Source organism: Pezoporus flaviventris, unplaced genomic scaffold (assembly GCF_033815535.1).
Source record: "Pezoporus flaviventris isolate CSIRO_AGI_PZ_B2104156 unplaced genomic scaffold, CSIRO_AGI_Pfla_v1 ptg000223l, whole genome shotgun sequence".
Classification (NCBI taxonomy): domain Eukaryota; kingdom Metazoa; phylum Chordata; class Aves; order Psittaciformes; family Psittacidae; genus Pezoporus; species Pezoporus flaviventris.
Window position 1 is genome coordinate 162654 of NW_026892771.1, and position 27998 is coordinate 190651.

General features: G+C 44.2%; 1 protein-coding gene and 2 long non-coding RNA genes across 8 annotated transcripts in view; 2 read left to right on the plus strand and 1 right to left on the minus strand.

Annotated features, from left to right (window-relative positions):
* Window positions 1-27958, minus strand: CDC27 (cell division cycle 27). Of its 6 annotated transcripts, none has more exons than XM_061442269.1 (19): window positions 27653-27956; window positions 21619-21694; window positions 19073-19220; window positions 17882-18007; window positions 17282-17379; window positions 16634-16788; window positions 16308-16522; window positions 15543-15657; window positions 11587-11720; window positions 11330-11429; window positions 10459-10666; window positions 9493-9662; window positions 8599-8751; window positions 7473-7681; window positions 6815-6932; window positions 5672-5800; window positions 4727-4801; window positions 2774-2954; window positions 1-1292 (listed from the first exon to the last, which is right to left on the minus strand). In XM_061442269.1, the coding sequence occupies exons 1-19, from the start codon at window positions 27677-27679 to the stop codon at window positions 1210-1212; spliced, it is 2520 nt and encodes an 839-aa protein (XP_061298253.1). In that variant the 5' UTR covers window positions 27680-27956; the 3' UTR covers window positions 1-1209. The 6 variants fall into 6 exon arrangements, with proteins under 6 accessions (XP_061298253.1, XP_061298255.1, XP_061298252.1 ...); XM_061442271.1 differs by having other exon boundaries at window positions 11587-11702; window positions 27653-27955; XM_061442268.1 differs by having other exon boundaries at window positions 9493-9665; window positions 27653-27955.
* LOC133262770 (uncharacterized) lies at window positions 1969-2796 on the plus strand. The gene is made up of 2 exons (XR_009741404.1): window positions 1969-2125; window positions 2638-2796. It is a non-coding gene; the product is annotated as an uncharacterized LOC133262770 (long non-coding RNA).
* Window positions 13322-27998, plus strand: part of LOC133262769 (uncharacterized) — a 294205-nt gene continuing 279528 nt past the window's right edge. The window contains exon 1 of the long non-coding RNA XR_009741403.1: window positions 13322-13378. This is a non-coding gene — a long non-coding RNA (uncharacterized LOC133262769). The remainder of the gene's footprint in view (window positions 13379-27998) is intronic.

The window sequence follows — 27998 nt, forward strand, 5'->3', positions numbered from 1 at the left end:
TTGCTATGAAATTTGTATCATTCCCAATTTATTAGGCATAAGTTGCTCTTTAAAACTGCTCATATCATACACGTTCTGCATCATCACTGATGAAGGGCACCGATTGTTGCTGCGGAGAAAGATCATTTTGGACTTGGTGAAGCAGCCTCTGGCCAAGAGGAAAGTGGTTCTAGAGCAAGATCTGAAAGAACACCTTAAAATAAAGGAGAAAGACAGAAAACTGCACATTTTTGCTTGGACCACACTTCCCAAAAGGGTTTCTGAGTGATGCTCATCTTCAACAGTGAGGTGATGGATTTGACAAAGGTTCTGATCTGCTTAAGGCTTCCATGGTCTTCCCACTCTCTGCTCAGAAACACACTGTCATGCTGGGTTAAGGGGTGGATGGTTCTCACTAGGTGCAGCTATGCTGCTCTTTCATTGTGCCCTTTAGTTTTACTCTTAAAAGGAGAAGAACAAGTGAAGGGGTCTCTGAGAAATGAACAAGATGGTGCAGACTGGGTGCTTGGAAGTACAAAAGTAAACCCTGCCCTTTCAGAACCGAGGTGAATAAATTAACTCTTGGTTAGAACACAAAAGCATTTCATCAAAGCTTTGATTCTCCACTGGGATCCTCCCGCTACATTTCCACTCTAAGCAGGGACAACGGGATGCTTCACATGGTGGGACACGCTCCTGAGCACGTGCTTTGTGTTTGCTCACTGGAGCCACCGCAGCTTTAAGGTTATTTACATCCCCTGGCATTTAAGTTACAAGATGCAAAAGTCTTTTAACCGCCTGCGTTTGTCGACACTGTCCTTGGAAATGAGGTTCAGCACTCTGCTTACCAAGAAAGAACCAAACTAAGACACAGCTCTGGGAAAAGAACAAGACACTGCTCCATTAGTACTATCCCCGCATCTACTGGCTTCGGTACAGCAAACCAAGTCTTTCTTCCATGATATTTTTCCAGCAAAGGGGAGTCCAAAAATAGCATTTCCTCCTCAGTCACTTTCATAAGTGGTAAGAGCCAACAAGTCAGACTCAGTAGCAGCTGAATATTGCACTGCCATTAACTCTGTGTACAGCTGAAGTCGGAGAGGCGTACTCGTGGTGTTGGGAGAATAATGACAATGCTGGCTCAGTGATGTGAAGACCCAGGATGCGAAGGAAGGGGAGAACACAACAGTACCAGTCACACACTCAAGCCCAGATACTGGCTTTTAGAGGTTAAAATTCATCACTCTCAACTGCGTGGAGCTGTGTGTCATCTGCATCCGTCATGCTGCTCTCTTGGGATTCATCTGTGCCAGCTGGAGAGAAAGAAACAGGCAAACATTACAGGGCTGCTGCACTCGGATTCCCCCAGGACCCACTCCCACAAAGCTTTGGGCTTCCCCTCCGAATGCTTTAAAGGCATGTAGCTTTTCCCCTTTTCCTTCTCGTACATTAACCCCTGAGAGCACGACCAAGTCTAAATGCTCTTTGAAAGGAATTCACACAAAGTCCATATTAACAAACCTCATTGCAAATCCCCACTATGAAGGTGTTTCATGGACAAACACAGGTGCCTTTTATGGCTTTCACTCAAATGCTTCTGTACCACAGACACAGCCAGCCCCACGCCAGGAAGTGAAGGCACAAACTGACTTACACCAGCCAATGTATCAGAAACAATTCTCCCCACCCCCAGCACTACCTTAACTTACTTTAGGTTGTCTCATGTGTCCTAAGAGAGCTATTGAGCCCGGTCTGTGAAACTCGTCTGCAGTTTAGAGAATCCCAGCCTGGTTTGGGTTGAAGGGACCCTAAAGCTCCTCCAGCTCCAACCCCTGCCACAGGCAGGGACCCCTTCCACTAGAGCAGCTTGCTCCAAGCAAGCCCCTGTGTCCAACCTGGCCTTGAGCACTGCCAGGGATGGGGCAGCCACAGCTTCTCACAGACAGCCTGATCCCGTTTTACTTTGCTTATTGGGCAGATGAAGTTGGTTTTTTTTCAGTCCTGGTTTAGGTGTCCCTTGGCAGCTCGGGTACTCTGTCTCCATCTCCTGGCCAGAAACATGTTCAGCCCCAGCGAGCAGCATTCTAAGTAGCCCAACTACAGCAGCAGGGGGAGAAAACCCTGCTGACGCTTCAGGAAGTGCAGGGTAAATCTTCCTGTATTAAATTGCTTCTCAGTATTTATTTTCTATTACTACCTCAGTCTGCATCGAAGAGGTCAATAGTTATTACTATCCCCATTTCACGTAGCTACCCTTGCTTCATGGAATCTAAGCTCATAATAAAAAGCCAGAGCGAAACCCTAGCCACTCCTCTTCATGGATTATTCCCAAGTAGGACACTGGGAGTGTTTTATTTTCTCTCTCTTCAAATGAAGCCACTTCCATGACTTCTGTCAAGAGCTTCCTTTCACGCTTAGCAGGCCAAATGTTTTTACCCAACACCCAGTTTAACTTTGGACAAAGCCTCTACAGACAATTTCAGTTGCCATTCAGTCACCTTGAAATGATTTGAAGCTTCTACAAGGGAAGATGTGCAGCTCTGTGAACATTTTGCTCTCCTAGGATACTGTCAGCCAACCCTGAATTTATTGCATTTGTTATCTCTGTCCTACTCCATCTACACATTCTAAAGATCCTTTATTTCATGCTTACTGTAGGAAGAATGAATGAATTGCAAGTGAAGAGCCTCTGGAGTTCCTGCCAAGCAGCAGGAGCACTGTTCCACCTATTAACCCTGGGATTCTATGAAAGCTGAAATACCTCCTTGCATGAGAAAGGGCTGGAAATACAAACCTGATTCATAGGGGTAACATTCACTGATTTGCTCTTCTTGAGTTATTGGTTCTTCATCATCTGGAAGGTAACGCTTATCGATTGCCTCTTTAATCTGGTTATTGGCTCCTTTGGGGTCTAAGTCCATTGCCCATGAGAAATTCATTAGGGCCAAATGTGTTTGACCCAGTTTCTTATAAACCTAAAATAAAAGCATAAAAGGCTACACTTACATGGAGCTGCGACTTGAGGTTTTGGACAACAAACATAAGAGGCCACAAGTAACTGATACTTCATGAAAACCATAAGGCTTATGGTTATCTTTAAGAGGGTAGAGATGAAAGATTTATCAAGTCCCAAGGGAAACAGCAAGTATGTGTAGAAAGAGTGAGCAAGTGTTTCTATTTAAGACCCAAAATTAAACTGGCAGCTGACATTCAAAACCATAAAGAGGTGGATCTTGAAATAGAAATGAAGCTGCAGCAAGGTGGGGTTAAAGCTGCACATGCCTTGTCTTGGCCCTTCACCACGCTTGCTTTCTTGAGTCATGGTAACCCCCAAATCTACCTGTGGCTCAGGAAAAGTCCAAAGTCGAGGCTTCTAATGCCAGAGGCCCAGAGGACAGTCTGGGGAAGCATCACCATGTGCACACATGAATCCTGCACTCTCCCCTATAGCTCTCATTGAGCACTGGCAAAGGCAGGACCCATGGTTTGACTTGGCACAGCCATTCTTACATCCTCGTTTTAGCTCTCATTGGCAGGTGGGGAAAACAACAGGCCAAGAAGTGGCCCCTTGCTTGTCCTGCTAAACTGAAGAGCAGCTCTTCAAGACAACCCTGCTCTGCAGATTCCAGCCCACATTTTGCTGTAACCTTCCCTGAAGCTCTCCTTATCATAAAGGACAGATGAGCAAGTGCTTTATCTGTGGCAAGCATGTTAACAGTGAAAGTCCTTAACTTTGTCAAGACATGGCAACTGTCATGGCAATGTGGAGGTCCAGCTGCTCCTGACAGTTACCAGCCAACAAAGTCCAGCACAAATCCTTTCACCTCTCCATCCTGCAGATGAAGAGCTCCCCACTCCTGTGCTAGAGGCAAGTTTGTCCTGTTGCTTCCTAGTGAGCAGACACCCCACGGAAGAAAGCTGCAGACCATACTTAAAGCATATTAGCAGAGAAGACTGTGAGGAAGAGGATTTCTATTCCTGGATTACTTTTCTCTGGCATTAAACACAAAGGCTGGAATGCAAACACAGCTGACAAGCTGGTAATATCTTTTCCTGTGCTAGCCTACTCCATTAGCTTCATCAGAGGCTCCTCTGCCTGTCAAACAGATAACCTTCTACAGCAATTTAGGGAGACTATCAGCTGAAAAGAACACTGAGGCTCTTGGTGGAGCCTCTGGAGCGTGCCACAATACCTCCTTGCTCAGCATTTCTAACACATTAGAATGTGACTGAACATCCTGGTAGCTACACACACACATAAACAACACTGCTGCCTGATGGATGGACTGTCCCTCAATGTTCTAAGGATTTCCACTGATCACACTGTTGCTGTTGTATCGAATCAAGTCCTAATAAAGTCCCACTTTCAGAGACAGATTCTGGCTGTGTGCATAACCACTGCATGAAGTCCCTTCACCAGGATCAAGTCTTGCTTTTAAAAATCATTCTCTTTCAAGTTGACAGTGGTGAAATCAAAGCAGGTAAAGAACAACATTGGCTTGGGCTGGTTGTTTTGTTTGTTTAAAATAGAGCTGAAGGCTGCCCCAGTAATAACTGGCTTCTGCATTTAAAAGCTACTACATAATAAAGCTGTGAGCAGTCAGCCTTATTTAAAGCTTTGGGAATTTTTAGAACACTGCTCCAAATGGAAGCGGCTTAGTGACAGGCATCATGTTTTCTCATCAGGCACACATCTCTGCAACACAGGAAACCACCACGGTTGTGATCCCAGTCAAGTTTTCCTTACCTTTCCTATTAAAAAGTAAACAAGAGACTCTTTGGGAACAATCTGTTTCAGTTCTTCAAGTTCTTGTAAAGCAGACTGAAAAGGAAGCAAAAAGAGCTTAGGAAGTACAAGCTACCAGTCTGCAGCCAGTTACAACATCACTAACCTGGGACTTAGCACCAGTGTGGAAAAATCATCTTGACATTTCCACACAGCATATTCCATTAAGAACAGTACAGCCTCACGAGAACCATCTAAAGGCCCTTTACATTAGTTTCTTATTTAAAGATTGTAGCATATTATAGCCCTATTATTACAAAAATAGAGCAAGTTTACTGGGCTTTGGTCTCCTACAACACAGTATTTGTCCAAAATACTCAGTGAAACTTCTACTTTAATTGTTGATACTGGAGCAATTTCTGCTGCTGTGACAGTAATCTGGCATTATCAAGAAATTCAACCTAAGAAGTTGAACCTGCTCAATCTGCAGTTAGAAATGAACAATGGTTTTAGTTATAAAAAGTTGCATTCAACCCCCTAGAACTTATTCATGTGAAGATAACTTCACGTTTGAGCTTGCTACAGAAACAGAAGCATAAACCTAACACTGGCCAAATTTATCACACCATCAGAATTCTTAGTGCTAATCCCCCAAACGTTTCATTTGGCTTTATGTAGTTTATGTGAACAGTGTAACTTGAGTCTTACAAGTCCCAGCCTGATGAAGAAGAGAGTCCAAATGTTTTACTTCCTAACACACCCCTTCACCACAGTCAACAAGTTACCTGGTGAAGGGAGCAGGCGTCAAAGCAAATGCTTCACATTGGCCTCTGCAAGACATGCTGATGTCCCGTTAGCTTCCTGCAAGCCCTGATGTCAATGTGTAAGCATTCAGCTTCCAGTGCATCCCCATTCCTAGCTACAGTGATTTAAAGATAACTTAGAGTTGTCAACAGGCAATCTTACCTTGTATTTCTCATTTGCAAATAATACAGAAGCTCTATGGAATTTGCATAGTGGGTTCTTGGGGTCAATGTTAATAGCTTTGTTTAAAGTATCCAAAGCCTTCTCAGATTTTTTCAGTGCATGCTGGACCTGTTACACAAAGGGAGAACAAGTTTCAAGGGGAAAATAACAGCTCATCTGCCAGACAAAACCAAATCCATTGGACTACAGGTACCTACAATCTGCTGCTTTAATAAAGATTTGTCCAATTCCAGACCAAGTCTTAACAGGCTTTCTCACAGGAAAACTTCACCTCGCCTCATCTCCACCTCAAAACCTTCTCCCTACCCAATGGGTCACAGAAATCACTGAACCTTTGGCCAGAAGTGGACTCAATGCCTTTCTTTGTATGTAAGTGAGAAGCAGGCACTGTCCCTGCATTACCTGACACAGCTTCGCTGCCACACAGAAAGCAAATCAATGCCAGCAGGGACCCATCCATCACACACAGCCTCAAGTCACCATCACAAGTATCTGAGAACTTCTCCACTTGTGAGGATGAGGCCACTGTTTCCCAAGGACTGCAGCAACAAATGGATAAATGACCAACTTCTCAAGCAGCCCTATAAATGAAATTGCACTGATGGGCTGAAGGAGCTGCCTGCTACTTGAACTTCATTTGGCATAAAGTGGCCTAAGGAAGAAGTTGTCACACCTACACAGTGATGCGAATGAGGGCAGTGCGGACACATAACCAGGACAAAAATACTGCACTGTGAAAGGTGAGATGGGTGCTTCAGCATTTTGTAGGAATGGGAATGCTTGGTTTCTTATGTACTGAGTATAAAAGCCCCCCATATAAATGGTCTGTTCACATTAACATCTGCACACAGTCCTGATTTTTGGATCACTACTGCTTTGGCAGACTCACAAACATGACCTGAGAGCATAATTTCACGACTGGCTAAAAGGAGTTTGAAAAGGAGAAGTGTCTCTCTTCTGACACATTAATCCTGTGGCTATTCATTTGTTTAGCACTTAAGATCCTCCCATAGGTACTCTGAACCTGGTGGGTTTTGATAAAAACATTCAGAGTGACTTTACTCAAACAAAGCACAGAAGCAGATTAAAACACAAGGAGAGAGTTAAGTGCAATCTACTTACTACTCCAATGTGACACAGTAAGACTGAGCTCTGAGGATTGATATCAAGTGCTTTCTGGAAATGCATTTCCGCCAGACTGAATTTTTCCTGCTTGTAATAAATCATCCCCAACCCGTACCTGCAAGCAGAGAAACAGCTCTCTCAGTAAGGCTGCATTCTAATTAAACCAGGCTTTGTCAATAGCACCTGGCAGACAGATTTGCCAACCACATCCAGGGTGGGAAATGATTTCTTGGGGGGAAAAAAGCTACATCTAAAATGATCTTGGGTCTTTTTGTTCAGTTGGATAGTGTGCATAATTGGTATCTGATACACAGGAAGAACGGCTCAACAGCTACAAAGTGAAAAGCATACAAGGTTCTCAAGATTAAGTGACTTACACCAGCAGATCTAACTTTCATTGCTTTATACATACACAGAAAAAGCTGGAAGAAACTAACTGTGTCCTATGGTGTAATGGGACAGATCTCTCATCTCTCCAGCTGGAAGTGAGGAACAATCAAGTAGAGTGATGAGAAGTGCTGCCCAGAACAAAACAGCTGGGGTAACACAGCCAAGATTTGCAGAAACAAGAAAACATCCTTCAGCATCCAGCAGATATTTCTCCAAAAGGAACTCTGCAACACATGCAATAGGAGGGAGGTGAAGCCAAACTTACCATGCATTATAGTGTCTAGGGTTGACTCTGATTGCATTTCTGAAACAAGCTAATGCTTTGTCTAGTTCTTCTGTTAACACAAATTCATGCCCCAGCAGGGTGTAGGCGTAAGCATAGTTTGGATCAACTTGGATGGCTCTCTGGAAGAACTTGATTGCAATGTCATGCTCTCGTTGCAAGCTGAAACAGTTTCCTGCAGCACACCATGCCTAGTAAAGACAGCATTGCAAAATTAGCACACTTCTTACAACCCACATGAACGATGTTTGCGCTGAACAGATTTGTTTCCATGCTGCTTTACGTGATTGTACTAACTTCCTCCTAGATTAAAACGTAAAACAACAGTTAAGTTTCATTCCTAAGAAGCTTATAGGCCTAAATACACCTGAGAGCTAGACAAGCTGAAATAGAGAAAATGAGCATGAGGACACCCAGCACACTTGTGCCAATTAAATCCTTTGATGACTAATGACTAAAGCTTCTTAAGCTGTTGGAAAGGTTAGAAATAAAACATCTGAGCTGTGCAGCAATAACTAAGGGGAGATAGTAAATTTGCTTTCACTCCACCTGACTGATGTGGAAATCTGCAGAGCCACAAATTTAGCAACAACCTCCCCTTTTACCCATTTACAGACACACACACCTATTACTTTGCTGTGGCACCTATTAAAAGGTGGCTGGTTTTTGTACATCATGGCTTTGGATTACTCATGACTTTATGTTACCGTGCACTCCACAGGTTAATGAACTTTGGCATAAAAAAATGTGCAACATCATGTTTTAAGTACCAGTGAGTTAAATACAGCAACTAAAAGGTGGTACAGGAAGGAGACATTCCTTATCTTTGCATATTGGCAGCAGGAAGAGTGAGTAACCCATGATCTTCCTGGATGAATGATGCCAATGCAAATTTAAATAATCATTAACAGATAAAAAGGTTTCAACCTGTTCCACTGAAGCTGGAATTCCAGGAAGCCATCTCAGGCATCATCAGTTCAACAAACCAGTTTGGCCATGCAGTTTTCACAGGAGAATACACCTGAGCTAGATCAGAGCACTGTTCTGAACCACTGATTTTGCCACATACAGTTAATCTCTTCTCATTCAAGAGCACAGCATTTTATACCTCTGGTGAGTTTTTATCCATGTCTGTCAAATCCTTTGAGAGAACTGAAAGAGCAACATCCTTCTGCAGATGCCACAGCGTAGTCGAGTAGATCTCCATGCCTTCCACTCTGTAGTTTTCAATCCTTCTTACTTCTGAAAATATTCTCTCAGCCTAAGAACAGAAATTAAACCAAAATCCCACCCACCAAAGCAGAGCACACAGGTCAAGGTTACAAGCTTCACACGTCCAGACTGAGCATTCTCTTTGCTTTGCAAGTTACTACACAGAGCTCCAAGTCCTGCGACTTCCCCTCCAAGTGAAGGAAGGAACTATACCCCAACAGAAACACAGCCACCCTTCTTATGCTGACTCACTTTATGTTGCTGTTTTTAATCACAAGCAAGGCAAAAAAGGTACCCACAAAAAGTGTAGCATACTTTTATGGTCCAGTTCTGATCATGAGCTTTTCTGACAGATGAAGGTACTGCATTCACAGAGTGCTCCAGCCCTCCAGGCGTCGTGTATAATAATTACGAGGGAAAAGGCAGCACGTGGTGAACGTGGGTGATGCAGGGATGGGGACACATGACAACACATAGATGTGCTTTACTTCCATGTGAGACAGCTACACTTTTTATCAACAGTTGCCTAATGAAGTCTTTCTGACATAATTATCCCTTTTATAAACTTCAGCTCCAGTTACAACACTTGAGGCACAAGAAAGGAAGCAGCAGCCTAGCTTTAGGAAAACATTATGGTCCATAGCTTTAGTTTGCAAAATAAACACAATATAGAATCAACTGGGTTGGAAAAGCCTTTAAGATTACCTTAACTGTAAACTTCCTATAGCTTCCGCAGGACAGCTGCAGGTGTTGTGGAAAGCTATGCAAAACAAAAGGGAAAAGTTCCTACCTGCATATATTCTGCAAGTTCGAAGTAAGCTCTCCCAATTTGGCACAGCACCCAGCCAGTGTTGTAGTGGTGGGATGGTAAATGGCTTAAGATATTGATCGCTTCCTTGCAGTTGTATGAGCACAAGGCTAAGTAACCTTTCCCCATGTCACGAAGAAGGCTCATCAAACCTTCTAGGAGAAAACCACAGTAAATACAAGTGGAAAAGAAAGACAACTGAGACTTATTTACTTGATAATCCCTCCAGCTCTTCATTGTAACAGGCACTGCTCCTGACTTTGCCTATGAAAATCTTCCAGGAGATCCCACACACAGGCTTCTACACTCTCAATTTAGGAATAATATTCTAACCAGCAGCCTTTATAATGGAAGTCACATAGAAACAACTGCTTCAGCCAGCAACAGAACACTCAGAAACACTCGAGTTCAGAGCAACTGCAGCTCTGCATTTACAGCAGCTATTCAAACATTTTGTTAGGTCTGAATACAGTTTCCACACGTCTGGTATCCCTGGATACATCTTCTTGCTGCCTGGAAATATTAATGAGCCAAAAGAGAGGAATTCAGCACTTTGTCTAGGATTTTCTGACAATCTGAATAAAGACTTGGTTTTAAACAAATGGGAAATATGAAGGGAGAACTGATTCTATAAACCTGATTTTGAGGGAAGATAAGTGGGTTACTCAGAGCTCCTTTGAGTCAGTTTCCAAGGATCTTGCCTAAAAGCATTTTAATCATTAATGAGGATCCAAGCTTGCAAGATGTAGCTGCTTACAATTAGCCGCTTTTAATACTTCTTGACTTGTTCTTTGGAACTAGAAGATACTGAATTCAACCAGATTTTATACAAAGGTGATAGCTGTGCAGGCCTACTGAAATAAGAAAGCAGCAAACACTGGTTTTTCTTTCCATTCAACCTTAAAACACAGTTTTACTCTAATAAAGTCCAGTAGGGTTCTAACAGACCTGCTGCTGCCTTCTGTAGCGTAAAAGCCTGGATCTGTGGTGCAACAGTGGAAATCTTCCCTTCTGAAATGATGGAAGAGTCCAGTTTGGTAATTTCCAAGCTGTCATTTAAGTTTGGTTGAGTTATTCCTCCCTTATTTGTTTTACTTTTTGTTTTTCTGTTTGGAATCTTAGGTGGAAACTTCATTTTTAATTTTTTGCTATTTTCCTGCAAGTAAGAAGAGTCAGAGTTACACAGAGAAGTCTTTTAAATGCAGAAAATCCAACTTGAAAGTGAATTGTGCAGAGTTACATGTATGCCTCTCTGCAGCTGGAGCCACCATGCCCAGCCACTTGACTTTTAAGCTCAAGTACACAGGCACCTAGTAACTACACTGGCTATTTAGTGGTTCCTTCTTAAACAGCAAACATTCACATCACCTAACTGCAGACCATGAGTATTTGTGCTTTGCTGTTCTGCTCTTCAAACAATGGAGCAGAACATAGGAAAATTACTTTGGTTTGGGGAAGAAAAGTATCTGCTCAAAACGAGTTCTTCAATAAATAGCTCTGAACACCACCACCTCTTTTCTAATGGGCTGACAGCTAGCAGCACCACTGCATTTGTAGTGCCAAGCATGTATCACCACAAGCATGCATCTTTGTATTTGATTATGATACTCTTCCTTCTACAGCTTTGGTTGAGCACTTGGCAGATTAAAACCCAACATATTATGGCATCATGACATGTTTTATACAGCCACATGCTTCATAAAAGTTCTGCTCATCACAGAATCTGTTTTTCAGCTGCTATACAGATGGGGAAAGCATTAGTCAGCACAGTGGCATGGATAAGAAAACCCCCAAGTCTGGAACACATGAAGTTGGTTACCTTTGTAGTAGAGCTATCACTAGTAAAGAGGCGAGAGCTTCTTCGAGGCAGTGAGTTTGGTGGAGCAGCAATTGTTGGGCTCAATACCTGAGGTGTTGTACTGAAAACAAGCAGCACATGGGGAAAAAAATAAGTTCTTGGCTCCATTTTTCGTAACCCCAGCTTTTATCTTTGTTTTAAACAGAGACACTCAAGAACTCTAAGGACAGATACTCCCAAAACTGAATTCCAAGAGGACTTCTTTCCTCTCCCCTTACCTTGTCTGTGGGCCAGAGCTCTGGGTTTGTGCAACAAGAACTGGAGTGACTTCCCGGCTATTTCCGCTCTGTGAGAAGACAGACTTCGTTCCGGCTTGGCTTATCCTGCTGACAGCCTGCATAACACAAAGTTTCTACTGGTTTGTTATTATGTCACTAAGGAAGCTCGATTTCTGCTCTACCAAATCTAGTCTGCTTAGCAACCACTGCATAAAGGAGGATAAATAGAGATTCTTTCAGTAAAGGGTGAGGTGTCCCCCTCATCCCCAGGAGCAACCATCAGAAGTATCCCTCATGCTACCTCTTAAAACATCAGGAAGTTTACCAACTTTATGCACATCAGCTGAAAGATCCAAAATCTCCATCTAGTGGCAAGAAACTGTATGTTGATTGTACAAGAATAAAAGGGAATGAAAAGATGCCATATTTAAAGTTACAGGTACTCGGAGTGAAGTTAACATGGAGCAGCAAGTTACTGCACATTGGTTGAACAACACCGTGCACACACACCCTTTTGTACCTTTTATTTGACACAAGTTACAAGACCTCAGAGCAGCTTCCAGTATCTGAAGGGGGCCTATAGGGATGCTGGAGAGGGACTCTTCATTAGGGACTGGAGTGACAGGACAAGGGGTAACGGGTTAAAACTTAAACAGGGGAAGTTTAGGTTGGATCTAAGGAGGAAATTCTTTCCTGTGAGGGTGGTGAGGCACTGGAATGGGTTGCCCAGGGAGGTTGTGAATGCTCCATCCCTGGCAGTGTTCAAGGCCAGGTTGGACGAGGCCTTGGGTGATATGGTTTAGTGTGAGGTGTCCCTGCCTACAGCACGGGGGTTGGAACTGGATGATCATAAGGTCCTTTCCAACCCTAACGATTCTATGATTCTACGACTTAGCACCAAAACGTCATCTTATATCTTCACACAGCTTCATAGAGCTAAACTGTGCACTTTGCTGTCTGGCCTGGCACAGCTGAGGTGTGGGAACTTAGAGCTGTGATACCTTGACTGTGAATGTGAGACCTAAGGAGGAAGTTCAGGCAGAAAAGTCATTGTCTGAAAGGCTTCCCAACAGGTCCCACCCTCCCTGCCTTTTAAAGAAAGCTTAAACCCAAGCTTTCTGCTTCCTCCAGGGACACTTACATTCAACTCTGTGATGGCTGTTTGGAAAAAATGATCTTTCACACACCAGGAATCAGAAAGAGAGATCAGTGGTGGCACAAGCAACACCAGTTTATGCATTATCTGACTTCTAACATTCTATCCTTCCCTTCTCAGTTCCTTTGTTACCAGAGGCCAGTTTAGGCAGCCAGTAGCATGCTTGCCCACTCAGATAGGAAGCCTCTGGATCCATCCTAATGTTTCATTCATTTATGTAACAGTTTCCTAGGAAACTGCCTCCGTTAAGTCATGCACGTTTAAGCCACAGCTATACTCAACCTTTTCTAACTCAGGCACTTGAAGAGCAGAAGTGAAATTGGCCAAGTAATTATTTGCATTGGGCAAAGCAAGCAGCAGAATTCTAAGCTGTTATTAAAAGACATGTTAAATAGCTGTGTTTTGTGGAGCACAGATGCATCTGGACAGAAACCAGATGTAGGGACTAGTGACATTCACACCTCGGTGCTGTGGTGCCACATGGAACACGGACATGGAACTGTTGGAACAAGCCCAGAGAACGGCCATGAGGATGATCAGGGGCTGGAGCACCTCCTGTATGAAGACAGGCTGAAGAAGTTGGGGCTGTTCAGCCTGGAGAAGAGAAGCTGCGTGGAGACCTCATAGCAGCTTCCAGTGTCTGAAGGGGGCCTATAGGGATGCTGGGGAGGGACTCTTCATTAGGGACTGTAGTGACAGGACAAGGGGTAATGGGTTCAAACTTAAACAGGGGAAGTTTAGGTTGGATCTAAGGAGGAAATTCTTTCCTGTTAGGGTGGTGAGGCACTGGAATGGGTTGCCCAGGGAGGTTGTGAATGCTCCATCCCTGGCAGTGTTCAAGGCCAGGCTGGACGAGGCCTTGGGTGATATGGTTTAGTGTGAGGTGTCCCTGCCCATGGCAGGGGGGTTGGAACTGGATGATCTTAAGGTCCTTTCCAACCCGAACTATTCTATGATTCTGTGATCCAGCAAAGCAACAAAACAGCAGCAAATACAACTTGCTAGATGCAAAGCTTTGTAGTGCATGTAGTACACACTGAGATGAAATGCAGGTGAGTGCTACACTGAAGAGCTGCACTTCACTAATTGCTTCTATTATTCAGAGTCAGGAAAATTTACCTTCCTACACATGCACAGTCCACCACAAGCCAGTGTTTTCAACTGCACTGGGGAAACCTGGCTGGCCCTGAGCAACTACGGGATGGAAACTGGATCAGAGACACGAAACACCCTTCTAGCAGACGGGTTTAGCAGAGTCCAGCCCTAAGAGAACAAAGGCAAAAACCCCCAAAACCACAACCAAGAAGTGATAGAAAGCGCTGCAGTAATGTGAAGTGAAATCCACTTACAGGATGACACAGCAACCAACTGATGTGTCCTGAGCATCAAGCACGGAAATTCAAGTTCTATTTTGTGAGGAATACATTATTCCGTGCCCTGAGTTTTTACATGAGAGAGTTGGCCACCTATTGCACACTTACATCCCTCACACAACTTCAAGACTTACTAAAAATAGACAGAAAAATCCTCAGGTTTTTGTTTTTAGAAAGGAACAAATGGTTCTTCAACTGTCACCAGCATTCTACCTCCCATTTATCACTATGGCAACTAAGGCTGTTTCATAGGGAGTAAAAAAGACAGTTTTTCATGCCTTCTACACAAGAGTTACTGAGTGAAGCACTCAGCCCTCCACAGACCACAGCACCGTTTGGATTGCTCTGGTCTGCAAAGCAGACTTCAAGAACTGCATGCAAAAACCCAGTACCTTCAGCTCAGCTGAGGATTTCTGGATGATTTGAAGTCATCCCTGCAAATACATTCATTAAACAAACCTGGAGTTTTCATTCTAATTTTGGACTGTCTTCAGACTCCAGCTTGCAGCCTGAGGAGTTCTGAAGCCTTCACTGCTTAGAATCACCAGCACTGGGACAAGACAGGAGGTGGACACAGCACCTTCCTCTGGCTGTCTCTTGCAGCACCAGCTGATCAGCCTGCCCATGCTTGTGTATTTTGGGTGTGGAAAAAAGGGCTTGTTTTAATTAGAAATGGAAGACTATTGCTTATCATTATAAAAGGTGAGGAAACAAATCTGGTTTGCCAGCCAAAGGAAGTGTCACAATAAGCTGAAAACGTCTACAGACATCTTTCCTTGCAGTATTGTGGTGGCATAGAATCCCAGAAAGGTTTGCACTGGAAGGGACCTTAAAGCTCCTCCAGTTCCAACCCCTGCCACAGGCAGGGACACCTTCCACTGGAGCAGCTTGCTCCAAGCCCCTGTGTCCAACCTGGCCTTGAACACTGCCAGGGATGGGGCAGCCACAGCTTCTCTGGGCACCCTGTGCCAGCGCCTCAGCACCCTCACAGGGAAGAGCTTCTGCCTAGGAGCTCATTTCCGTCTCCCCTCTGGCAGGTTAAAGCCATTCCCCTTGGCCAGTCCCTCCAGACCCTGATGAAGATGTACTTAAAGCTGGTGAACTACATTTTATTTTGCTGTATTAAATAATTGTTAGTAAGATCAGGGGATGGGTTTTTCTAAACATGCTTTGTAGACACATTAGACATAAATTAGATTCTCACTTAATAAACCCAAAACATTTCCACAACTTAAGGAGGCTTCAAGCAATTCCACACTCAGACAAATTGTCTTTCAAAACTCATTTTGCAGTGGGTAAATTGGGCTCTCCCCACTGTTAGTACAGTTCAGCCTACATGCAATGTTTTTCTATCTGCATTATGGATTCTTCTTTAAAGTACATTGCAACATCAAACTTGTAGAACAGCAACCCAGAATGCAAGATACCTTCTTTGAAGGTGCTCCTGTGGATGGCACATCAATTACAGAGGAAGAGTTTGTGTAGTTTTGTAAATAGGACCCATCTCCAGGGCTTGGGGTTTCTAGTGGCAAAATTCCAAAGCTGGAAGAAAACAAAGAGGAAGGTTCAGTGTCTGGATGCTAGAGCACAAGAGCTGGCCTGATCCTGTGGTTGAAACAGATCCAGATGATCTACTTCATTTCAGAGTTACTTAATCAATTGATGTTAACCCTCTAGTATCTTGCTCTCCTCATCTGAGATAGATTTTAACAGAAAACACTCCTGAAATCAAAAAGACAGAACTTCCTTTGCCTGTCTGCATAATAACCTAATGCAATAGACAGACCATCCAAGCATTAATGGCTTCTCACATAATGCTGTTTAAATGCAGCACTGAGCACATGTTTACATGTCCTTAGAATGGAGCTATTCTTCAGGCTCATAAGAACAGCTTTTCATCACAAAGTTTATCCCAGAGAGGAAACATACTCTTTTAAAGATTCTTCCAGTGCGAACATCGCCATCAGCAATACACTGAATCAACAGTTCCTCTCTTCTAATCAAAAACACCAACTGCTTGTTTAGAAAACAGAAGAGATGAACACCAGGCCCAAAAGCAGTTACTGAGGTTGTTTTGCTTTTCCTTCTACAGCTTTACAATGTGCTATCAACATGAGTGTATGGGTACATCGTGCACCACCACACACGTTTCAAACTCACAGCTGCAGACAGAAACTATCTCAAGGACTTACCTTGGAGTTAATGGGCTCAAAGCTGCAGGTCCTCCCAGTAAACTTCGCCCCGTTTTTGGTTTATTTTGAGCCTGTTTAGATAATATAGAAGTTCCTGACCCAAGAGGGACTGCATCTGGTGAAATTACAGCTGAGTCAATGTAAGACATAGAAGAATCCGTGCTCAAGGAGGAATATTTGGAATTGGAGGATTCAAGGTTGATTCTGTTCAACTCCTGAAACACAGAAGGTGGCTGTGAGATACTCAGTGTAGTTTCTACTCTGCATTCTTCAGTTAAGGTGGAAAAAACCCTCACTTTAAATACAACTACTTCAGCAAAACTCACAATTGTGTCTTGAGGCGTTTCCATCAGGACAGTCTCAGGCTGCCTGTGTGTTACGTTGTGATTAGATACCAATGTTGTGCAAGTGTTAGGCAGGCAGCTGCTGAAGTTCTGGAGAGATGTTAACTTAAATGTTTGGTCAGGGTCTGGTTTTTCACCTGTAAGATTGGAAAGAGATTTAAACAGAGTTATTCCTGAGTCCATACCCCAAATATTCAAATCTGAAACAAGGGGCAAAGGATTTTAGAAGGGGTGTGTTCTTACTTCATTGTTTAAAACCCCTTACACTAAACCAGCAGTGCTCTTCCACTACAAAACCCTGGACAACCAGTTTGATTAGAAAATGGACTTGCTACATATTCTCAGAAGCACAGTTTCTAAGGGTCTATTAACTGTAGGTTGCAAATGTGGTATTGTTAAATCCAAAGTAGCGAGAACGGAAGAAACCAAGACAAAAGCTCTAAACACTGGCACAGTGTTTTAAATGCATTGCTGCTCTCAAAACCACTCCCAGAGAATTCTGCTGGCATGTTTCTTGTTAATTCAATGAGCAAACGGAGTGTAATAACTTTGCCAATATAAATTGGAAAGCTTGACATAACCAGAAACATAGAGAACATCTTCACTGGGAATGCAGTTCTGCTGACTTACCTATTTCACATAGCGACTCAAAAGGGGACCAGAGGAAAGGATTTAAACTAAGGCTCTTTTGGTAACATTCTGATCCTTTGGCAAGCCGGTCTGTCTTGCTGCAAGAAGAATGTAACAGTTTATAGGGAAACTGAAACAGCACTTTTGTTCAAGATAGCTTTCTAGAAGAGGGGTTGAAAAACAAAAGCATGTTGAGAGTCACAGCAACATTCCTCACTGTTTCAAACCACAGAGCAATACTGGCTTCTTTTCAAGTTATTTGGCATATTCAGACACAGATGAAAGACAACAGAGTCCTCAAAAGTTACAGAAGCACTAGTAGAGCTTGAAAGTTTTCATTTTAGGAAGATGCTGCTCTCTGCAATGGCTTTTTGTCTTGTTTGCTAACAGCAAGCCCATTGCTCGCCTTCCAGCCATTTTAAATATCTATGGATGATGCTTTTACACATAACTCTGGGGCTAAACTGCATACCTAAGTATCTGGCTTCTTGTGAACTGGAGAACAGGTATACTAAAAATGTATCTGACTAAAACTGGACTTGGTTAAATAATCCCCCCTCTCCGCAAGCTTTATTAGACACAATAGAAAAGCAACATTACCAGTAGACATGTCCCAGTAAGGAGAGCGTAAAGCATGCAGAGTCACCAAACTCCATCACAATGTCATCATGGCTTTTCTGTTTATTCAACACTCCACCAGATAAGATCTGCTCTCCTTCTGCAAGCCTTTGCAAAAAACAAGAGGTTTAGAGGGGTTACAAGGCTCACAGGATTGGAAGTCCAGTGTTTTCAGCCTGCTGCAAACAAAAACAGGAACCCACTGTCAGCGTTCACAAGTTTCACACCACATAGAAACTAGTTTCTACAAAGTGATTTTAAGAGCTGGTGAATTCTTCTAGCAGCACAGAGGTGTGCAGTACTCTGAAGCTGAACAACTCTACTGGGATGGAAGAAAACCAAAGCAAACACTAAAACCCCAACAATACTCCAAAACCAGACTCATAATACAACATGACTTCCCCAGAAGTGACTCAGCTTAGGTAGAATACTAAACAGAAGGCCAGAAAGTCTTCAGGACACTCCATTTCTGAAGGTACTTTATCTAGTATCAAGCCACGACAAGGCTTAGTTTGGCTTTGTTTCTCAACTAACAAACATAACCTGTAAGGCTCCAGCAACACTGGAAGTGTCAAAAGAAACACAAGTCAAGACATCCTCACTACTCTAAAGATGACTGCAGAAAAGCAGCAAGATACCTTGCCACTGATCCTGTCAAGGTTAATTTTGATGTTGAATACAGCATTTTTGGACAGGGTTTCAAGATGGGTTTGTTGTAGGTTTTTAAAACCAGGTGTCTGTCTGCAATCTTCTCCCTCACCTACCCACTAACAGTAATAGGGGAAGAGGAACAAGTTTACTCCTTGAGGGAAGCGGCCCAGCCATTAAATTCAACTGGAAACACTTACTATGCAACGTATTAGAGAAACACAAAACCCAACTAAACCCTTCCCAGAGTGGTCTCCTTGAGACATCTCAGCAATCAATGCTTTCTCTCCCTACGCACCTCGACAGCTCCTTTGTAAGTTACTCAATACCTTTCAGAGGTTTCTGCAATATGGGCTAATGCTCATTAGGTCCATATCTGAAAGCAAAATGAACTGAACTTACAGCCTTCAGAGCTGGAAGACCAATGTATTACTAGTTTATGCAATATGACAGCTTTCAAAGAGAAACTCGGACAACAAACAAATGCATTTGTAATCCTGAACAGAACATGAAGGATTTACTTACTTGCTGAGGTCAACACAACATTTTGCAAGCAGGTATTTACACTGCGGAGTAGTACAGCTGTGTCCCTTTAGGAGCCTGTATGCTTTATAGGCCTTTCCTGAGCGGTAGTAACACGTTGCCAATAAAAATAGTGCTTCTTCTGAATGTACTGAAAACATAATTCAAATAACAGTTAGTTGTTTCCCCTTTTGATACAAGGAATTTGGGGGCAGGGAGTAAAACCCAGCTAAGAACAAGACAAGAAACAGAGTACTGAGAGCAGTTCATTACCGCATGAAGTGCATTCCTTTATTTGTGGCCAGGTAACAAACTTCCATGTGCCATTTTCTTGCATGGTCAGACCAACTATAAAAGTGCTCTTGTAAGTGAGAGAACTTTGATCCTTCTGGCTACCCAATCCAACTAAGCCATCAGCCACTTTGCTGTTAAAGTAACAGCAAGCCAAGCAAAGCAGCCATTCCTAGCAGAACTGAGCTACTTTTTGCTGCCTATACTATTTCATTGGGAACATGGCTTAACTTTACCATTTGATGCTTTATCTATTTCATGTTAGGAAGTAGAGATACAGACAAGCTTTCCTACAGCTCCTCTTCCCAACTTGAGTCCAAGTTTCTAAATTCTGAAGGAAGCAGTAAAACTTTAGCAAAAAAGTCACCTCATCTAAACAGAAAACAGCAGTAATCAAGACACAAACATTTCTGCATGGCAGAAACCAGACGTATTTAGATTTGATGTCTGCTTCAAGACTTCTTCCATTGCAGAGATGAATTATGTACCACACTGAGAACATTCTATTCAAAGAGCTTGTCTTAGCATCCAGATTTAAGACTGAGGTCAGACTCACTGATTTTATTTGTCACTACACAAAGGACAGAGAGGTAACCCCTTTAAAACCTTGCAGGGAAAATCTCAGCTGAAACTTTAAATGCCAAAAGTGTTTTTATGAAGCAATGGAGAACATTACCATGTTCAATGCAAGTCAAACATTATGTGAAATATCTGTTTCACTCCATTTTAACTGTTTTCTGTTTTAAATACAAGAGATATCCAGGTACACTCATGGATTATGTACAGCCATAGTGACCTACCCTATTCCTTGTACTCCCCCCAAATGTTCCAGTCAAATCCCTTGTGTAATAATGTACTGTAACTCAAAGAAAGGCTTTCCATAAAGGCAAGCAACTTAAACCTCCAAACAATTGAGAAACCAACATTACTTTCTACTTTTCAGAAGAGGCTACCATTAAATGGAATTCAGCATTTAAAGAACCAGTTCTGATGTTTGCTCATCTACCTACATGGAGCTCTTCAGAAAATCAGTATGAACATTGTACAAAAACCTGCTCCAACCTTTCGCTACACTGAAAAGGGACTAGTTTGTGCCATCACACAGACAGGAACAGTGCCAACTGAAGACCTAGAGAAAAGACATTTTATTTGCCTTATCCTAAAACCACCAGAAGAGAGTTTTGAAAATTAAAGTTAAATCAATTCCTTTATCCATTAATTTAACACACTTCCAAGTTCTGGGAAAATACCAAGCCACAGCCATCCCCACAAGGGCAGTAACTGCCCGTGGACTTGAAAGTTAATCTCAGGGTAAAATCTCTACTGCCAATATGGAGTCACTGTATTCAAGCTCAGCAGCTTCTACTCTGTGGTATAACTCCTTATTTTAAGCAGAAGCCAGATGTTTTGTTAGCAGTTAATTGCTTGCACCAAGCGCCAGCATGCATGCTGCTCTCTCACAGCACGGCTGGTCACTGAAAAAAAGCACTCTGAAGTACTCTTGCAGAGCATTATTCTGCAAAGATAACGTCAGGATCAAGTCATTCATTTTTCTCTTGGCTGCTGCAATTACCTTCAATCCAGCATTTCCCTTCATTTCACAGTGTGCTGCATTCAGGAGAGATACATCATCCCTAAAGCACCATTTTCTTTATGCACACCTAGATCATAAGGTACCTTAATATTCTACACAACATTTGTCATTTAAGCACCAGATGGAAGACCCCAGATTTCATGGGTAGCCCAGAAACCACTCGTGTGCTGGGCTGCATCCCCAGCAGTGCCGAAGGAGGCAACTCCTACTCTGTTCTGGTGAGACCCCACTTGCAGCACTGGGTGCAGCTCTGGAGTCCTCAACGTAAGGACATGGAGCTGTTGGAGCAAGTCTAGAGGAGGCCATGAGGATGATCAGGGACTGGAGCACCTCCCTTTGAACACCGCCTGAGAAAACTGGGCTGTTCAGCCTGGAAAAGCTATTAAAACCCTTCTCTCCCATTTGATACCATACAACAGATCACTGTAAACATTGTGCTCAGACACACAACTCCATTTTTTTTTAAGGAGATTCTACTGTAAAATAACATTACTGCTGTTCCATTATCTCATTTTCCAGCCTAACTGCAAGGCATTCTTCTGCCTTCCCCAAGCAGCAAGTGAAACTTCATTATCACAACAACAGGAGTAAAAAAGTAGAAGCAGAGGCTCAACAATCCCAAAATCAAAATTGAGAGAAAGCTTTATATTTGCACAGTACATACCTTCTGCATATAATCTTTCTGCCAGGAACACGGCATCTCGGTAAGCATAGTGGTTAAGTGCTTGCCATATAGCAGCCTGCAAGAAAAGAAAAGAATCTAGATTTAGAGAGAAGCTTTAAAAATGAAAAAACTCATTAGCCCTTATGAGTTACAAAAGGCAAAGTTGAAAACCGAACTTTGAGGCGTAGGAATAGAGAAGGATAAACCTGCAGGCCAAGCTCTAGTTTTTTCAGCTATTGGTAAGGAGACTTCAAAAGACAAAAATCAAAACACCCAACTTAGCACTGAAGTCATGAACTAATCTAAGAGTGTTGCTCACTAGTTACTACATGCAACTGTCTATAAACCTCAGCCAGCATGCACTGAAATAACAGCGAGGGCTCCCAGTTGCTACAAGTGCGTACCAGCATGAATTACTGCAAACTCCCACCAAACAAGGCCACAAAGTAAAGGTAAGAACAAAATCCACCCCGCAGCTGCTTGCTGTACTATTCCATTCTGCTCTTAGGAAGGGCAGAGGGGTGGGACAGAGCTGGGTGCCCAACCCATTTTACTGGCGTTATGCATAAATCCATGTAAAGCATCTCCTCTTGAAACATGCTAAACCAAAACTGAACAGGACTGAAATCACGTCAGTGTCTCAGGCTGTCGATACAAGCCCGTTGATTAAGTACTGAGGTACGCAGCGCTGTCCTTGGAGGGATATCAGTGTTCCCTTAAGAATCAACATGAGCCACTGCTTTTTGTGTGCTCTTTGCTCGGCAGCCACCTCCCTCCTGCCACTAATTAGGATCACGGAAGAATGCAATGCAAATGAGATGGACAAACTGATACACGCACACATACATCAAGGCAAACCTGCTTCTGCATTTTGCTCCTATCTCCATCCTTGGTCAGAACCAGCTACCTGAGTAATGGTACCATCACCTCTGTTCATGAACACCAAGCTGGAGAGTTTGGACCTATCAGTATTTGGCCAGACTCAAAACATGGCATTACTCCAGTGAGAGGCAAACCAAACGTACACACAGGAGCACAAACTGTGGATACCACTAAAGCTGCTGTCACAATTGCAGTGCTGTCACCATTCCTGAGCTACAAGCAAGAGCTGTCCAGCAGAAGGGCTGGGATATGCAGGGGTCACAACAGATACTCTGCCCATTTTGTTCAGATCAGATTAGAAGCCTTATGTTATCTGGAAAGAGCACATTACAATTATACTAGTCTGTAAAGATTATATTACAATTATACGCCCATTACAAGTAGCAGCGTGGATGCTGCATCATATGCAGATGTTTGTGTTCTGAGGTGAGCAGGCTGGTACCAGGACTGTGGTTCCTCCCTACCCATCAGTCTTGCTCAGGTTCCAAAGCTGTTTTCTATAAGGAGCAAACGGCCATTTTGCAGCAGTTTTGTTACTATCAATCCAAGCAAGATCTGAACTCAGGAATTCAAGGCACTCTGGTTTAGTACTTCAATATTCATCAGAACTGAAGACAAACAGAATTAGCTACTAATACCTATCAGACACTCCAAAACGAAAACAGATCTTCCAGAGCTAAAGAAATAGCATCCTGCAATGCCATTCCCAGTAGGAAAAGCAAATGCCAATCCCATCTGAAAAAACTCAAACATCACAGACTTACATGTACCATATGCTGCTACTTCCAACACAAACTTGACAAACACAGGGTGTGAAAAATGTGCAAGTTCTCTTCACGGGAAGCCTACACAGTCTCCATGAACACTACACCCCAGAGGCTCCAATTACTATACACAGTATTATACACAAAATCTCAGAGATACTATTTTGCTTCTATCAGTAGGTCCCAACAACACCCTTTAAAAGTCAACAGGTACTTTTAAGCTTGTGTGAAGATACTTGAAAGTGAATTCTCTCACTTTGATTATTACAATGCAAACCCCTTATTCTTTCTCCCTGGCAGTATTCCACGCTTCAGATAACTTCAGCCAGAGTCTGCCTCAAGTGATTACTCCCTTTTACCTTGAAAAGCTCCAAGGCCATACATTGTTCTGGGCAGTGTGGCACAGAAAGCATGAGACAGAAGGACAGTGTTAAAATCTTTCACACCATACCCGAGTTAGAGCAGCCTAAAGTCTCCTTTTTTAACTCTTGCTCTCAGCAGCAGCTCTCCCTTTACCAAGTCACAAGTGACATTTAGCTGAATCTATCCACTTTGTGCCATCTGCAGGTTAAAAGTGCTGTCTTTACAGGGCTGTAACCCTACATGCTTACAAAACAAAGGCATGGGGGTGGTGGCAGTGGTGAAATCAGTGTCATTTGACTTCTCAAACAGGAGCAAGTTGCCAGAAACTATCTTGCCAAAGGCTAAGAGAGGACACAAGTGATTTTGCAGCCACATTATGAAGTTACACTACATACTGGCTCAACTAATTGTTGCTGAGAAGAGTCCCAGTGCAAGCAAGATGTCAGCTGGTAGTATCCCTGTAGTAACTGTCATTTTGCAACCCAAAAGGTGCAAATCAGACTCGTGCCTCCAGCAGATGAATGCTGAAGGCAGGATCCTTGCACACACTCTCCTACAGTAGCAGGAAGAGAAAAAGAAGGTGGCAAGGAATCACATACCTACACAGTAACCATTTTCTATGAGAACAGATGCCTAAGGTATGACTGTGTCTCAACTACTGAAAAAGAACATTTCTTGTGCATCTTTTAATCAATCTCTTTAGTAATTTAGTTTGTTCTAGCAGGAGTTCAATGCATCTACACAGCATTACTGGCACATAACTGCTAAACCACACCAGAAGAGTGGTCTGAAGCAAAGAACTTTAGGAGCATTTATGCAATAAAAACTACTTAATCTAAAAGATTTCAGAGCAGGACACCACAGTACAAGCACAAACACAATCCAAACGCAGCCTCAGTTTCCTCCCTATGGCAGTTATCAAGTTTTACATGGAACCTGTCGGCAGAAGCCCAAAGCAGTTGCCTCCTCAAGAGTGTGCAAAGAACCCGAGATACTTCAGTCGTGATTTCTGCTCTTGGGGCTACAGATACGGACAGGAAGGAAGCTTGAAGAGCTGCAGAGTCTTATTTAAGTGTGCTTGCAGATCAGATGAACCTCCAGGCCGTAGTCACTCATTTTAAAGATGAAAATGGAAAGTGAACAGGGAATTCCAAAACTACCATACCAACCACAGCTGGGCAGCAAAGACGCCTCAGAGAGGAGAGCAAGAAAAGCAAAGCAGATTGAGACAGGTCAACCTTCCACCTAGAAAATCCTGTGCATTGTCCAAGTGTCACTTCATACATAAGCCAAAGAGCTCTTGAAAGACAGGTGTTCTCTTCTGACAGTGCTATAGCTTCGGAAGTGATTTTGAAAGCTTTACAGCCTATTGGCATGCTAAGCAGCTTCTATCACAATTTAAGACTTCTCCAGGGTGGGCAGAGGGAAGGAGACTTTTCTGTGATAAACTGTGCTGCATTTACCAGGTATGCATCAAGCGAGCAGAGAATGGCACTGGGTGTTTTCAGCCACCACAGCAGCCTGGAGCTCAGGCACCGTTCAAGTGGGTCACAACAGATGATCACCTTGAACAGCTAAATCCCAAGGGAAGCGTTCATTTTGTTTCCAAGCTGTTTTTCAGAAACACTTGGAAAGCATCCAGTCTGCTTCTCAGCACATGGGATACAAGGCTTTACTTTTGAGCTGAAGAGTTTTAAACTGACCACATCAGGATGAAAAGTAGAGGTCCGCTGTCTGCGTGAACTCTTCTTTGCTGGCACTTTTGTTCATCTTAAAGGATTAAAAGAAGTTAGTAAAAAACAAATCAGGGAAGAGGATGCCTTTTGGGACATTAATTTCTTGTAACACAAGGCAACACACACAGAGATGGGAATATTTACCATGTTTTGCCTATCAAAACTGTAAAGATGACAGTTTGTTCCTGGAATGCTAAGCCCCGCAGACATCCGAAAGGCTGAGAGAGAACAGACAAATAGACAGGAAAAAAATCTCTGCAATGACAAAAATGAGAAGTAGTGTCAAACTGTCCAATCAGAGCACTTTAAAAAAAAATCAGGAAAACAGAGCTAAATCCGCGGATTCCAGCTAAAATGGGGATTCAGAAATGCAATCAACTGCACCCAGATGTGCACAGTGAAACAGAGACCACTCACTGGAGTGAATGGTCACACACCAGTGAGAAAACAAGCATGAGCTGGGTGGGAAAGGTGCTGCAGTAAAGCTGTCCAGTATCTACAATGCTGCTCGTAGCCATGGCACTATGGACCACAGGAACCACAGCAGAGCCAGGCAGGACTCAAACGCTGACCTTGTACTGCATGGTGCACCGGCGGGCAGGTCCTTTACCGTTAAAAGCAAGGATATGACCAAGGCCACAAAAAAGAACAAAACCTGAACTTCCCAGTGTTTCTGTAAGCAAGGAATAGCAGCACAGCTAAGAGCAGTAGAACCACTGATAAAGGAACTGTTTGGTATTTGAAAGCAGGCAGAATCTAAACAGGTATATTCAACATAGCAAAACCTCATGGAAACAGCCAAGCTGATGAGAGCTTAAGAATGGAGAATGACATTAGAGAGGCCTTCACCTACCAGAAAAATGAGCACAAGACTGCATGTTTCTACCACGGAACTCCCAGAATGGCAAATATTTTCCACTTGGTTTGTCTAATTAGCACAGTGCTGGAAACACTAAATGTTGTTTCCGGGCATTCACTCTGCAATGCATTCTTGCTTCCTCCTCTATCGTAACCCCGTGTTTTCCTAGAATACCCAACTGGTACAAAACGGCCATCCCAGCTCCAAGGGTAACAGCAACGGCGTAAGTGTGACCAGTGCAAAGAGGGACCAGGTGGAATTTCCAGCTCCGCACTGACCCTTGCTCTCCGAGTGGATGAGCAGAACAGTGGCATCAAGGATACAAACCCCTGGTCTACAAGAGCACCGTCACCATCTTGCACGGAAAAGATCAGGTCAGCAGGGTGGTCTTCCAGAGGACAAGTCTTTCTTCCCTTCCTACCTTTTCACTAAAAGGAGGGAGGAGAGCTGAAAGCATGCATTGTCATGATGCTCATTACAGAACAGAGTCATGTACTACCAAGACACTTACGGCAACATGTTCCCACCATAACTAGAAACAAATCCACCCTGTTGAAAGGCTAAAACCCAACCAAACCACAAGAACATGGACACAAAAAGAAGCCTGATTAATGGAGATTACAGAATAGGTAGAATAATGGGTGCACAGGCAAGGCAGAAAGAAACAGCAACTCTTATTTCAATGAATCATGCCTTTTAAATGGGAAGACTGAGGACAAGAGCAGGAAGCCCATCAGGGTCACTGCAGTGACACTAAAATATGGAGGAAAACCAAAATCTATGTTATTTTCTCTTCCAGGTCTCCCATCCATGTGAAGGAACTAACTCCTTGGGAAAAAGGAACGTCCTTCATCTGCATCCCACGTCCGGAGCCGAGCGTGCTGCGAGCATTTAGAAACGAAACGGCAGCAAACGCAGAAAGGTAAGCGAGATGGAGAGAGATATCAACAGGTCTCCCAGGGGATCCACCGGGGGAGCCGAAAGGGCCTTTAGCAGGAGGCCGCAGGACACCGGCAGCTCCTGGGGTGAGGCCGGGTCCCCCCGTTGGGGATCCGGCAGAGGAGAAAGGGCGAGGGCGGCTCGTCCCAGAGGCGCAGGGGATGGGGAGGGGACGCGCAGAGGAGCAAGGAAGCCCCGCAGCCCTCCCGCAGCCCGGCCAGCGGGGCGGAGGAGCCGGGGCTGGCGGTGGAGAGCGCCCCGCGGCCCTGGCCCGCTCCCACCGGCGGAGGGGGCCCCCGGGGCCCGCAGGCCCCCAGCCCCAGGAGCGGCCCGAGCGGAGCGGGGCCTCCCGCCCCAGAAGAGGGCCCGGCGGCGGGGAGGCCTCCCCCGCGGAGCGGCCGGTGCGGCAAGGCCGGGTTCCCCCCGCCAGGCCGGGCCGGGCCCTGGGGCCTGAGCGCGGCGGCGAGCCCGAGCCGCCCAGGGGTCGGTACCTGGACGGGTTCCTGCAGCACCGTCATCCTGCTCTCGCCGGCCTCCTCCGCCGCCTCCTCGCCGAGCCCGGAGCGGGGCAGCCCCGGCCCCGCCTCAGTGCGTGTCCCGGCAGCGGCGCGGCGCGGCCCGGCCCCTGCTCATTTAAACTCCCAGCGACCGTTACCGGGGCAGGCGGCGGGGAGGGAAGGAACGAGGCGCCGAGTCCGCCCGAAGCTAGCGGCGGAAACAGCCGAACCGTCCGCCGGAAATACCCGAAGCTTCAGGCGGAGAGAGCCGAACGCGGACGGAAAACAGCTGGGGAAGCTCCCCAACCCGCCGTCCGCCAGGCGGAAGCGCTTCTGCTGC

What these genes read in the sequence shown, in the direction of transcription:
- CDC27 (XM_061442268.1), bottom strand. Translation starts at nt 27,679, where the DNA reads ATGACGGTGCTGCAGGAACCCGTCCAG. An exon ending in AAACGCCTCAAGACACAATT is followed by an intron (nt 16,523 to 16,633) that starts GTGAGTTTTGCT and finishes TCTGTGTTTCAG; the next exon opens with GAGTTGAACAGAATCAACCT. An exon ending in TTTACTTTTTAATAGGAAAG is followed by an intron (nt 2,955 to 4,726) that starts GTAAGGAAAACT and finishes CTTTTATTTTAG; the next exon opens with GTTTATAAGAAACTGGGTCA.